The sequence below is a fragment of the Cynocephalus volans genome, chromosome 5, assembly GCF_027409185.1.
Source record: "Cynocephalus volans isolate mCynVol1 chromosome 5, mCynVol1.pri, whole genome shotgun sequence".
Taxonomy (NCBI): domain Eukaryota; kingdom Metazoa; phylum Chordata; class Mammalia; order Dermoptera; family Cynocephalidae; genus Cynocephalus; species Cynocephalus volans.
In genome coordinates this window covers 111,314,086-111,329,034 of record NC_084464.1, presented here as the reverse complement: position 1 = coordinate 111,329,034, position 14,949 = coordinate 111,314,086, and the positions used below count along the sequence as shown (strand labels likewise).

The 14,949-nt window shown below is 37.3% G+C and overlaps 1 protein-coding gene across 2 annotated transcripts in view; it reads left to right on the top strand.

The window, feature by feature from the left end:
- The window catches only part of SESN1 (sestrin 1), a 100,538-nt gene that overhangs the window by 75,426 nt on the left and 10,163 nt on the right, over positions 1-14,949 (top strand). The window contains exons 1-4 of one of the 2 annotated variants that reach the window (XM_063097223.1): positions 2,476-2,652; positions 12,058-12,123; positions 12,951-13,151; positions 13,932-14,114. In XM_063097223.1, coding sequence (XP_062953293.1) covers positions 2,551-2,652; positions 12,058-12,123; positions 12,951-13,151; positions 13,932-14,114 — 552 coding nt within the window. In that variant the 5' untranslated portion in view covers positions 2,476-2,550. Of the gene's footprint in view, positions 1-2,475; positions 2,653-12,057; positions 12,124-12,950; positions 13,152-13,931; positions 14,115-14,949 lie in introns of those variants that run through there. The other variant, XM_063097222.1, reaches the window with a different exon arrangement.

The following is a 14,949-nucleotide window of genomic DNA, read 5'->3' as shown; positions in this document are numbered from 1 at the left end:
TGAAGCTCGCTTTGATACAGTTATGTAAGTTGACCAAAACATTTTTAGAGGAAAGGAAATATTTCAGAATTACTATTACTTCTTGGATTAGATGTCAGGAACCTTCCTGAAAGAAATAAAATGATGAAATGTTTAAATAGCAGACTCTGTAAAATAGCTGCTGTAATATGTTGATAACCTGTGGTAAATATCAAAAGCATAGTCCTTTTTGATAACTGTTCTGTGTTCAGGAGGTTCATCTTTTTAGCAGATGCTTATTGCATGCCTACATGTGCCCAGCCCTGGAGGTTGATAGGAAAAGCACCCTCAGGACATCTGGCCTACTCAAGAAATGAAAATACAAACTTTTTATTGAGTTGGAACAAAACATTTCCATAAGTGAAATCTACACAATGATATTTGCAGATTAATACATTTGTTGGAACTCTTCATTACTGTAGGTTTATTTGGAGGCAATCTTTTTATGTTGGAGAATAGAGTGACTAATTCACAGTATTGCTCTATGGAAGAGAGCAGAAATTAGTACTCTTTGAAGAATTTAGGTCAATCTTTATAGAGACCATAAAGGAATCCTGACATTTAAGGCTTGAAGGCTTTCAGTAAACCGAATTAGACTATAAATTAAAATTATTTTTTTTTCATGTAAGGCAGCATTAAAATAAATAATGGATTGAAACTTTCTGGAAAAAGAGAATCCCAATTGGAGCTTCCTGTATAATTTCAGTATATCTGAACTATTTCTTCAATAATCGTGTATCAAGCATTGAGTATCAGATACTACTCTATGTGTGCAGTTTGCAGTTTTAACTTGCATTTAATTATTTTAGACCACTTTGGGTCATGCTTTTCCCTTGCCTCTCATTAGAAAATAGAAAGGTAAGCATTCTCCATTTTGCAAATGTAATTTTAATGTCACAAACAAGGTTATGCCCTACTAGGCTACTAAAACTGTTATTCCTTCTGGAAATAAAATCACAGCCCAACTCTTCTAGAACCAGAGTTGTTGTTTTTCATGTACTTTCCTCATTATCTAACAAACTTTATAGCTCACAACCTCATACATCAAGTGCATTTATGTTTCCAAGTTAGCATTTACAACCAGTTTATCTTGGAAAGTACATCATATTGCTGCCAATTGAAAATGATTTACTGGGTTTGTTTTTGTTTGTTTATGGCTGAGTGGTCATTTGATTATACTGTTTGTTTTTGTGGCTGTGCTCAGTGGAAGACTGTTTGAAAGCCTTTGCAGCCTTTTCTTTTATGTTAATGTTAACCCCAAATTGCTTCTCTTGACCAGTAAAAAAAAATTGGGGGGTGCTTTCACTATTTTTGAAAGCAGTTTATGAGAACACACAACATTAATCTTATTTATTTGGAGGAGATAAATAAAAAGTAACCATTTTCAACCTTCTACTTTTAAAATAAGACAGTTCAATAGCTAAAAAAGTAACATGGTCTTCTCTGAGACATTTTAACCTCACTCCTAAGACTGAAACTAATTTTCATTTATTAGTCTTGGTTCTGTGTTTGTCAGTACTGATTTAAACTCCACTTGTTTCCTTCTGTCAGAATGTTCCAACTTTTTTTTAAAAAACCTGAGCATGTAAGCTTTTGAACACACAAGGGCAAACATGCAAAAAGAGATCTAATTTAGGAGTTGAGTTTTTTTAAGAAAAGAAGTTAATAGAGCTGTGTAGGGAAATAGATTGACACAGCACTTGAGAGGTTTGGGTTCTGATTACAACAATGTCAGTTACTTGTGCTCCTTTATAACCTCTATTTTCCCAAGTTCCTTATCAGATTTAAGAGAAGTTTTCTTTATATCTCAGAGCGCTTATGAGATAATACCAGAAAGTTTAAAGCCTTCAAATGTACTTGGGAATAAAAGACAGTTCAGAGATTGGCTGCCAAGGCTTATCATCTGTGTAGAAGAGGGATATTTATAGTTTCTACATAGCTTATCAAAAATAAATTTCACATGGAATATAGGCCATGGTTCCTGCATTCTGCAGCCCATTCCGCGTTGTTTGGTTATCAGAAAGGAAGAAGTGAAATTTTAATAGTTTCTACAATTTAAAGAGAACTTGATTCCTCCCGATGCTGCCAGGGTCAGTCTAGGCAGTTGCTGTTTGGCTGTCGGTAAATGCTTACGAGCGAGGGGGGTGGAGAGCTGATTCGCCTTTCTCTGAAGCCCGAGCGCTCGCGCTGCACCTTCCAGCCACAGTGCACGCTCCCCTGCCGGCTTACTGAGTCCATTCCGGACCTGAGACTGAGCTCATCGCTGGGAGCTGGGCCCTGGGGGTTGTTTTTCGTCAGACCGCGCTTCGCCCCTCCGCGCCGAGGGGGCGGGGCTCTCTGACGCCTCGGTCCCGCATTGGCCCGCGCGGCCGCCAGGGCGTATGAGCGACGGGGCGGGGCGGGGCCTCGCGGCTTGTTTGTCGGCGCCGCCCCGCCTCCCGCCATCCGCGCTGACTGAGGCGCTGCAGCCCACATCCGCGGCGGCGGCTCAGCGCTCCCCTCCTCCGCGTCCGCAGGCGTCCCCGCGCTAACATGCGCCTGGCCACCGCCGCGAACGAGGCGTACACAGCTTCGCTGGCCGTCTCAGAGCTTCTGGGCTGCAAGCAGTGTGCCGGGGGCAGTGGCCGGGACGAGGTACCTGGGTGAGGGGCCGGGGGCGGGAGGGCACCGCGCCGAGCTGCTTGTGCTACACGGAGGTCGCGTCGCCTCCGCACACTCGCACCCTAACAGCATCCGAAAGCGCTCCCCGGGGACGGCGAGCGCCCCCGGAACAGCGGCCCTGCCAGTACCCCTGTCCCGGCGGGGGCGTTTCGGCCTTCCCGCGCCCCCCGGGTGAGGGGGCGACCTGTGGTGGGCGGTGAGACCCTTTCTGTCTGGAGTCGTGCCCGGGCAGAAATGCCGAGCTGGGAGAGACAGCTGCCTCAGTCATTTAAATGGAAGTCTCCAAAATGTAAAAAACGTTGTCTTGTGAACAAGTCTCCACAAGTCAGAAACCCAACAAAGCTCTTAGTCTTACGGTAGAACAGCCTGTGGATTTTTTCCTCTCGGCGCCTTGTCAAAACAGATTATTCAGCCACCCTCACCCTCTTTGCCTCCTACTTAAAGAGAAAAATACATTTGAGTCAGTTAAAAGATGATGTCGCCTAGAATAAATATGTTCTGCAAGCTCTATGACGTTATGCATAGCATTTACTCTTCTTGTTTGTTAAACCATCAGAAAGAGATTTAGTTATGTCTAAATTAGCCTTCAGAAAGAGATATAGTTGTAACATTTTGTATTTTTTGTAAGTGGCTGCAAATGGAACACTATTTGAAAGTTACTAATATAACCTTAGCTTTTAAAAAGGCTTTGATTCAACGGTGACAAAGGAGAAAGTAGAGAAATACTAAGAGTTGAATTGAAATCAGAATGCTGTGAGTATTGCCTTAGTTCAAGAAATCTAAACATTAATTTATCTGCAGCTTTGCACTAAAATGACTCAGGATTAGTAATTATATCTTTTGTAAATGGAGTCTATATTATAAGTATACTGCGTATATTCAAATAAACTTAAATGAAGACACTTTCTCTTGAAGGTTGTAGAACAACAGTTTTTTTTTTTTTCTAGATTTAACATTCATGGATACATTGCTTGCTTTTTGTTTACAGATAATAGAACAACCTTTAAAAATGTCTTATAATGTTGCTTTGGAAACTCTACCAAAGAGAGAAAACAGTGTGAAAGTGTTGAACTAGCATTTACAGTTTCTGTTGGCAGACCGTAACACATCTTTTCTCATATTGAGTAGACTTGAGCCCCAGTCATCATGCCTGAATAGATCTGTTATTTCTGGTGATGTTTGTGTGCAGAATCCTGGTTCTTGCCCAGATCTAGAATTTTATAGCCATGTAAACTAGAAGATAAAGAGACATTTTAGCTTGCACATTGACTATAGTGCCTATGGGATTGTGTTCAGGAAATTCCCTAGTAATGTTAATGACAATATTAAAAGTAGTAGTAGTACATTTTGTTATAGTAGGTATATTTCTTTTTCATACTTCTATATCTCTTCATTTCTATTTAAAATTTTTGAATGTCAAAAGGCCAGAAGTGGGATGGGAACTAACTTTTTACACAACATATCTTTACCTTGTGGAAGTGTGTTTCAAAAAGTATATATATACTGCTTTTGTAATTTTTAAAAATAAAATTAATATCAGTTATTATCCAAAACGTGCTAAAACATCTAGACATGCTTTAAAAATGCACAAAGTGCAGTGAAAAAATTAAAATGATTGAAATGATTTGCTTGTTTTGCTTTTCAACTAATTTTGCATGTGGGTAGACACCATAAGCCAACGAATACTTTAAACTTGCCATTTGTGGCAAATTGTTCATTCTTTCACTTAAGGGTATTGATATAGATTTATAAATGTATCTTTAGTAAATTTGAAACATCTGATTGGAACAGTGCTCAGTACACAAACACTGATTCATGCAGTGATACAATACATACATAGTTATTCTGGGCTACGATCAACATTCACTAAGAATTTTTATACTCTGGGAATTAGCATGTTAGTATGATACATTGATGAGGAAACAGGTATTATGTCAGAGATTTAAAGCAATATTTTCACGGTGTAGGCTGCTGTTATCTCTTTCAAAGATGGCTATTAGGATTGTTGAGAAGTGAGAACTGTTAGTTCTCATGTTAGTTTTTCCAACCACACCTTCACAGAAAGCCTGTGAGATTTGTGCTGTGATTAGCATCTACATCTACTTTTCAGCAAGGCCATTTGCTGTTTGCAGTCTGCTTCCTACAATCTGGATTGGCCCAAATTTGTTCAAAGTCTGTAACTTAGTGTCTTACAACTACAGATGAAGGATTAATTGAAGGAACCTAAATAGGAAGTTAAGAAATACATTTAGTTTGGATTATGATTACTCCACTGAACATCTGCAGTGCCTTTTTTGATCAACACCTGCTAGAAAATAGAGTCACAACTAATTTGGCATGTGAGTAAGGATTTCCAAAGTGAGTTTTCCAGAAAATTGAAACTTTTAACCTTTTAGAAACCAGTAACACTATCATATAGTATTGTATAATACTATTATATAATGGGATCTAAAAGGATCTCCAAGGGCTGGCCCTTTAGCTCAGTTGGTTAGAGTGTGATCCTGATAACACCAAGGTTCAGGGTTCCATCCCTGCACCAACCAGCCACAAAATAACGATAATAATAATAGTATTTCCAGGGTATCATAAACTTTTAAAGAGGCTTGAAAGAGTAATAAGTAAAGATACCAGCTCTAGAACCAGATTTCCTGGATTCCATCCCTGTCACCAGGTAGAATAATGGTTACGAGAGGCTGGGAAGGAAAGTGGGTTAGGGGGAGAGAAAGAGTGGATTAACAGGTACAAAGTTACAGGTGGATAGGAAGAGTAAGTCTGTTGTTCTAGGCCGACTATAGCTAACAATATTTTATATTTCTAAATAGCTAGAAAAGAGGATCTTGAATGTAATCACCACAAAGAAAAGATAAATGTTTAGGTGATGGATATGCTGTCTACCCTAAGCGAATCATTTTACAATATATGCATGTATTGAAACAACACACCATTTCCCACAAATATGCACAATTAAAAATAAATTTAAAAAAGAAAATCTCTACCACTCAGTAATACTGACTCTGAGCTGGAATACTTGCGTGCAAATCTCAGTGCTTTCATCAATTAGCTGTGTGTAATGAAGGTAATGATGTATTTGCCTCGTAGACTGATGTAAGGATCAATCTCAAACACTGACTTCTTTTTCATGAAGGTTGTAGAACACCAAATACTCTTTTCTAGACTTTAATATCACAGATACATTATATGCTCCTTGTTTACAGATAATAGAACTTAAAACAGTGCTTGGCTCATAGTAAATACTTTGTCTTGGCTGCTGCTGCTATAATTGTTGTTGCTGTTATTATTATTAGTTCTAGATTGCTTCTTTCATGTTTATGTCAGCTAAGGAATAAGCAGAAAACTAAAAGGCAGATTGGTTCTCAGATATCATTGATTAATGTTAGGGTGCCAGCCACCATCTAGAAACATCACCTTGCCGGTCCTACTCTGCTACTTCTGAGAAACTAGACAGCCAAATCTATTAGACCTTATACCTAAAATAAGACTAGACTGTAACAAAGGGCATAAGCGCACATGTGAGTGTAACTTGTAAAATATTCTATAGTTTATGATGTGAGGTAGTTGGAATTGATGGTATTGTTATTTTATCATCATCCCTATTTTACAGATTAGGACCCTTCAGTTTAGAGGTTAAATGCTTGGTTAGCAGTTTGCACACTTACTAAACAGCAGGCTCATGATTTTGGCCCAAATCTTCTGACTCTGCTCTGTACTTTTTTCTCTATCCCATACTTAATACATAGGGAAATTATTTTAATAACATTATTCCATTTTTGTGCTATACTTTGGTGCTTTCCCCAAGATCCCCAAGATCTTTATAAAAGTTCCACTGAGAACAAATTTCATCGGATGTTCTAGAGGTAGTTGTCACCTGTTTCCTTTTCCCAGGAGTTAAATAGGCTGGATGGAGTCAATGATCCACTCTTCCAGTGTCTGGAGTAAGATAAATTGGGGTGCAATCTCAAAATTCATCAGGAACGCCCCAGATTACAATCCCTTTGTTTTCTATTAGGCATGAGATTAAGTAGAAAAGATTGTGATGTTCTTGCGTCCCTGTCACGTACCCAGCCTAAGAAAGAGAGAACAGAGTACATCTTTTTTGAGTCTAGCCTCCAACTACAGGAGAGTAAATTTATTTGATTCTGTAATAGCAATAACTATATTTCTCGTGTGTCAGTCTTGATTAACCTTTTCTAACCCTAACCTTTTCTGTTTGGGAAAGAATTGCTTTTTAAAAATCCATATATCTTTCCTTCCTCCTTCCCTCTCCCAATCTTTTCTTTCACTTCTCTTTTCTCCCTCCTACCTTTCCCTTTCTACTTTTTAGGAATGGTACAAACATCTCACAACCTCTTCAACTTAGTGAACTTAGTTCACTCAGGTAATTCAAGTGTGAGCTGGGTAAAATTCTGTGTTACCTAGAACTAGACTTAGATAAAATAATAAAATAGGAGTCCTGAATGTCAGAGACTCCTTTCCAGTCTTTTTTTCAGTTTTCCCGTTCTTCTGTCCCTAGCTCTCTTGCCAGAGTGGTACCTCATCAAGGAATAAATGTAATCTTAACACTAAGAGGTATTGCATAATGTGTCTCTCATGTATTCCAAAGAATGTTTGCTTTTTCTTAACATCCTATTTTATTTTTATTTATTTATTTACTCATTTATTTGTTTTGGTGGCTGGCCAGTAAGGTGATCCGTACCCTTGACCTTGGTGTTATAACACTGCTCTCTAACTGAGCTAACCAACCAACCCAACATGCTATTATATTTTATTTATTTATTCTATTGTAACATAGTTGATTGTACATATTTGTGGGGTACAGAGTTATTATCTGTGTGCAATATGTGATGCTTAAATCAGGATAATTAATATATTCAGCATTATATAATGGAATTGTTTTTTGTGGCCCTTTACCACCCTCCCCCCTCTTCCTTTCCCACCTTTGGTAACCTCAGTTCTGTTTTCTCCTTTTGAAAGTTCAGCATATTATTGTGATTGTTATATCTTTCTTTTTTTCTTTATTTATTTTCTAGCTCCCACTTATGAGTTAGTACATGCAGTATTTCTCCTTCTGTGCCTGGCTTATTTCACTTAACATCATTTTTAGACTTCATGAATATGACTCCAAAAGCACAGGCAACCAAAGGAAAAATAAACAAATGGGATTATATCAAACAAAAATGCTTCTGCACAGCAAAAGAAACAATCAACAGAGTTAAAAGACAACCAACAGAGTGGGAGAAAATATTTACAAAGTATACATCTGACAAAGGATTAATAGCCAGAATATACAAGGAACTCAAACAACTTTACAGCAAAAAAACAACCCAATTAAAAAATGGGCAAAGGAGCAGAATAGGCATTTCTCAAAGGAAGATATACAAATGGCCAACAGACACATAAAGAAATGCTCAACATCACTCAGCATTTGGGAAATGGAAATAAAAACCACTTTGAGATACCATCTCACTCTAGTTAGGATGGCTAATATCCAAAAGACTGAGAATGATAAATGCTGACAAGGTTGCAGAGAAAAAGGAACTCTCATAAACTCTTGGTGGGACTGCAAAATGGTGCAGCCTTTATGGAAAATGGTATGGAGGTTCCCCAAACAATTACAGATAGATCTATCATATGACCCAACTATCCCACTGCTGGGAATATACCCAGAGAAATGGAAATCATCATGCTGAAGGGATACCTGTACTCCCATGTTTATTGCAGCGCTGTTTACAATAGCCAAGAGTTGGAACCAGCCCAAGTGTCCATCATCAATGAGTGGATACAGAAAATGTGGTATATCTACACAATGGACTACTACTCTGCTATAAAAAAGAATGAAGTACTACCATTCGCAACAACATGGGTGGACTTAGAGAAAATTATATTAAGCGAAACAAGTCAGGCACAGAAAGAGAAATATTACACGTTCTCACTTATTTGTGGGAGCTAAAAATAAATAAATATACAAACAAATAAAGGGTCAGGGGGGAAGAAGACAGAACAATCACAACAGTTCCCTGAACTTGTTAAGACAAGTAAATCAATATGATGGGGAGGGGGGAGGGGGGAAAGAGGAACGGGTAAAGGGACATGAAAATCAACTACAATGTATATTGAGAAGTTAAAATTTTTTAAAAAGTCCATCTGTTGGGCCGGCCCGTGGCTCACTCGGTAGAGTGCGGTGCTGATGACACCAAGGCCCCGGGTTCGGATCCCATATACGGATGGCCGGTTCGCTCACTGGCTGAGTGTGGTGCTGACAACACCAAGTCAAGGGTTAAGATCCCCTTACCGGTCATCTTTAAAAAAAAAAAAAAAGTCCATCTGTGTTGCTGTAAATGGCAGTATTTCATTCTTTTTTATGGCTAAGTAGTATTCCATTGTGTAGATACACCACATTTTCCTTATCCAGTCATCCAACGATGGCCGTTTAAGTTGATTCCAACTCTTGGCTATTGTAAAAAGAGCTGCAGTAAACATGGGGGTGCAGGTATTCCTTCAGCATGATGATTTCTACTCCTTTGGGTATATACCCAGCAGTGGAATTGCAGGGTTGTATGTCAGTTCTATCTATAGTTGTTTGAGGAACCTCCATACCGTTTTCCATAATGGCTGTGCTAATTAACGATCCCACCTACAGTGTAGGAGGATTCCCCTTTCTCTGCATCCTCACCAGCATTTGTTATTCTGTCTTTTGATAATAGCCAGTCTTACTGGGGTGAGATGATATCTCAATGTGGTTTTGATTTGCATTTCCCTGATACTGAGTGATATTGAGCAGTTTTTCTTGTGTCTTCAGCATCCTATTTTAAAATACATAGTTTTTCACTCCAACAGCAAATAGTTATAAAGGAACTGGGAAGTAAGGATTTGGCCATTGAAGGCTCAGGGAAGAGAGGAGACAGTGATATCAATATGGCCACTAAGTTTGGCTCTAGGAATGGACTTTGAACAACTTGAGAATTACATAAGATCGTTGAAAAAGACTTTTGCCATACCTGTAGGGAAAATATTCCATTTCTGAAGCATTCACAGCCACCTTCCTGAAGTTGTAAAACTATTGTTTTATAATAGTTTGGTATGTAAACTATATTTGGTATAGAAACAAAACCAGACTGATATAATTCAGCTCCTTTATTTTGAAGTCCATGTGCCATCAATCCAGTCTAATGTATTTGTAGGATAAAGTTCTAGAAATGGAATTGCTGAGGTTTTTTTTTTCCCCCTTACAAAACTTTGCTCTCCCCACCTGCCCCCACAACATCCATAGAGATTTTTAAAAGTCAGTCCATATAGAACTGTTATTCTCTGTAAGGACTGCATACTGTTAGGCCTCCTCCACTCCATGAGTACACTTATAGTACAGTAAAAAAAAAAAAAAAAAAAAATTAACATTTAACTCCAATATATTGTGAGGTAAAAAGTATGATTTAGGCTCCAACTTCACTTTTTTCCTGAGTGGCTATCCAGTTGTCCCAAGATCATTTGGTGAACAATCCATTTCTTCCCTATTTGAAGTGACACCTTTTCATTTACTTAAGTCTCAAGTATAGTGTCTCTTGGTTATAAAATGAGTAATAAACCCTCAAAGCAGGTTTCTTCCTAAGATACATTTTATTCAAATAAGATTGTTTTCCAAGATTAAAGAAATTAGAAGGGATGTGTTGATTTTAGCCTTACAGTTTTGCTCAAATTATTTTGTTTAGAAGTAATGTAACTAGGGGGCTGGCCAGTTAGCTCAGTTGATTAGAGCACGGTGGTATAACACCAAGGTCAAGGGTTCAAATCCCCATACTGGCTAGCCACCAAAAAAAAAAAAAAAAAAAAAAAAAAAACAGTAATAAAATGAATGTAATTGGAAACTCAAAAACCCAGTAGTTAGAAAAGCTAATAGTCATCATTTTATATAAATGGCGGTATTAATGCCCAGAGACACGTACATGACCAGATCAGTGAATTAAGTGCCTCCTCTAATGAAGAGTATAATGTTAAAATATTACTATCTTCAGTTTAAGTGAGTAATACCAGGGGGAGAAATCACTGACCTCCAGTACAAGATTATTTGATTTATACATTCTTTGTGGATCCAGTTGGCAAATATAGCCTACTTTGAATCTGAATCTTGATTTTTCAAAATAAAGATTCCCTTTAATTTTGTCCTACCTGCTTAATTTTTAAAAATCCATTCTGCTCAAAAGGTTTTCATTTGCATGGACCAGATTCCTTGAATTGCTGCTGCATGTCCTTCTCTCTCTCTGTCCTCCCCCTCCGCCTACCCTTTTTTTTTTTTTTTTTTTCTTTTAAAGGAAAGCATCTATCTGGTTTATATCATGAAGAACCTTTGGAAGCAGTAGAGAGTGGAAATAATATTTCTATGTAATTACACGAGGACACTTAAAAAGTTTGTGGAAAAATAGAATTGAAAGATGATATGAATCCATGAACTTTTTGAAGTAGCCTTGTATAAGCAAGGGTTAATCTTTAGTTATATAAACTCTAACTTTTTTTTAAAGAATGACACACTAGGTTGATAGGATGTAGCCCTCAAAACATTATTTTGGTTTTGTTTCTATAAGTACACTGTATTGGGAGGAAAAAAAGGAAGCCCTAACAAGTTGTCAGTTTGTTAACCACACTACATTGTCACATAAGGTACAGGATTCTGGATTCACTATGTCAAAAGGCAGAAAACCATTTATTTCTCAATTATTTGGGCTCCTCTAAAATATAAGCAAGATTGATGACATAGTATAAATAAAAAACTTAATTTAAGACAATCTTGCAAACAAAATGAGTTTCTCTGAAATTGTTTTACTCAGCCAAAGAGAAAACATTCCCTGTAGTACTTTCTCTTATGAATTTAAATAACTAGCTTTTATTTTTCATAATATTTCCATTCTTCTGTGAGTTGTTATTATAGATATAATTACAGTTCTTCCAGTTTAAGACATCTAGGTGGAGGGTACTGCTTCTTCATTTCCTGACAAGATGCATAGGGATTGATATTTTCGTTGGTTGAGTTTTTGATGTACAAATACATTGGTCTTATTTTGTATCACTGACAGTCCACAGGGTTGCCTGCTATGTGCCGAACTTTCAGTTCTAGATTCTCTGCCAAGTACTTTATGCAAAACTCTGGTTTTAGTGAAACAAGTTTTATTGTTTTTAGTCAGAGTTGTATTATAAGCTGTTAGCTATGTGATGCAAACAGAAGAGTTGGTATGTATATATAGCCATGAAAACAAACCACCAAAACAAGCCTGTCTCTGTTCAACCGGTTGTTTTTCCCTCCCATTCCTGTCGCCTCGGTTCATGTTGTTTACTGCTGGAGGCCTGAGATGGTGTAATTTTCTTTTCTAGGAACTTGGAATTAGAATTCCTCAACCACTAGGACAGGGACCAAGCAGATTCATCCCAGAAAAAGAGGTATGTTGTTTGTGAAAGTACATAGTGAATTGTGTGCTTTTAAGGAAAAGCTTTTATGACCCACATCTTGGCATCTGAACAACTGTTGGTCAACAACGTGTTTTACACAGAGTTGATCAGTTAATCATGCTTTGCCAGTGAATCTGTGGGATTAGAAAGCTGTTGTACTTGTGTTGATTTCTAGTATTTCATGACAATTTTTAAAAACCCATATTTAGTTAAGTAAAGCCAAAATTTTTGACCAGTGATACTCCACCTGTTTATATTTAAATTTTTAGGTGTGCCCATAAACTGAGTTACTTAGTCTCAACCATCTGCACAGGCTGCTATCAATGCTAGATTCGATCTGTAATTGTGTGTGTGTGTGTGTGTGTGTGTGTGTGTGTGTGTGTGTGTGTGTGTGTGTGTGTGTGTGTGTGTGTAAAAGTATCTATGCTTTAGTTTAATAAGGATCGTTTGCTATTAGTTAATTTTGGTTCTCCTTAAATTAAGTGATAGTGGTGGTTGTTGTAAGGAAAGGCTTTAGTGTCTCTTGTCAGGCCCTGCAAGTTTGGTGGTCTAAATCTGCTGCTTTATCTAGATTCTGGCCAAGTCTACAAGATGCCTATCTAGTTGGCCTTTAATGTTCAGCCTTTGTTGTCATCCCCTACTATATAATATGTGGCTGTTTATTCTTCCTTCTTGCTACCAGTAGAATTTAAGTTTGTAACCCCTCTCAAGCCAAATTTAATCTGCTTCTAAATGATACTTACAATGCAGCCCATGTATATTTTCTTTAACACCAATTTACAATTTATGTAACCATAGTTTTCCTCTTATTTATACAGATTCTCCAAGTGGGGAGTGAAGACGCACAGATGCATGCTTTATTTGCAGATTCTTTTGCTGCTTTGGGTCGTTTGGATAACATTACATTAGTGATGGTTTTCCACCCACAATATTTAGAAAGTTTCTTAAAAACTCAACACTATCTACTGCAAATGGATGGGCCGTTACCCCTACATTATCGGCATTACATTGGAATAATGGTTTGTAAACATTCTGTGAAAATTCTTTCTACCTGCTTTTATTAATCTCTTTAAGAAGGTATTAATGCTTGAAGCACAGGGATAAATACTTGTAATATAGGATTCTTGTTACACAGTCCCTATTTTTCCTGTTTTTAAGTAAGTATGCTCTTGAGTATAACATAAAAAGTATTTATACAATGCTGAGAACCATTCTCCATTAAATAAGAAAATAAAGCAGAACGCAAGCTTGATTTCGTTATTATAAATATTTCACATTGATGTAAGTGGTGCTTCCTGTTTGATTTGTAAATAATATTCCATTATTTTATGGTTGGACCTTAATTGAAGTTTCTTCTTAATCTAAGGTTCTAAAAGTTGGTATATAAATAATATTTCTAAAGTTCAAATACTTTTATCAAATATTTTGTTCTTTGAATATTTCTGAGCTATTTTTTATGGTGTATTTGAATTTTTTAAATGTTTATATGAAAAGTTCATTTCTGTAGTTTATGGAAAATTTGAAAACATGCTAATAAAAATTAGTTGATTGCACATTGTAAAGAAAAAGAATTTGTAATAATTCAATATTTTAATATTTCTTGTTTTTTATTTTATTTTTTTTGTCTTTTTCGTGACCGGTACTCAGCCAGTGAGTGCACCGGCCATTCGTTTATAGGATCCGAACCCGCGGCGGGAGCGTTGCCGCGCTCCCAGCACCACACTCTCCTGAGTGCGCCACGGGCTCGGCCCAATATTTTAATATTTCTAATTAGAATAATCTTTTTGTTTTCTCTTAAGGCTGCAGCAAGACATCAGTGCTCCTACTTAGTAAACCTACATGTAAATGATTTCCTTCATGTTGGTGGGGACCCAAAGTGGCTCAATGGTTTGGAGAATGCTCCTCAAAAACTACAGAATTTAGGAGAACTCAACAAGGTGTTAGCCCATAGACCTTGGCTTATTACCAAAGAACACATTGAGGTAAGTAGTGAAGTAATATAGCTTGGGCATCCTTTTTTAAAAAAATTTAAGACTTTTTTAGAGCAGTTTTAGGTTTACAGAAAAGTTGCACAGAAAGTACAGTTTCCGTTTTCTACCCCCTCAAACCCCTTCCACAGACACACATTTTCTCCTGTTATTAACATCTAGAATTTGGGTAGTACATTTGTTGTAACAAATGAACCAATATTGATATATTACTATTAACTGAAGTTCATAGTTCACATTGGGATTCACTCTTGGTGTTGTACATTCTATGGGTTTTTACAAATGCATAATGTCATGTGTCCACCATTACAGTATCGAATAGTTAATAGTCACGGCCCTGAAAATGCCCTGTGTTCCACTTATTCATCTTTCTCCCCTTCCCCTGAACCCTTAGCAACCACTGATCTTTTTTTACTGTCTCCATAGTTTTGCCTTTTCCAGAATGTCATATGGTTGGATTCAAATAGTATGTAGCCTTTTCAGATCAGCTTCTTTCATTTAGCAATATGCATTGATAGTTCATTTCTTTTTACTGCTGAATGTTTCTCCATTGTGTAGATATACCATAGTTTGTTTATCCATTCACCTATTGAAGGACATCTTGGTTACTGCCAGCTTGGGGCAATTCTGAATAAAGCTGATATAAAAAATGCAGGGGTTTTTTGTAGACAAAATTGTTTTCAGCTCATTTGGGTAAATAATTAGGAGTGCAACTACTGTATCATATGGTAAGCCTATGTTTAGCTTTGCAAGAAACTGAAACTCTTTTCCAAAGTGGCTGTACCAGTTTGCATTCCCACCAGCAGTGAAGAAGCATTCCTGTTGCTCA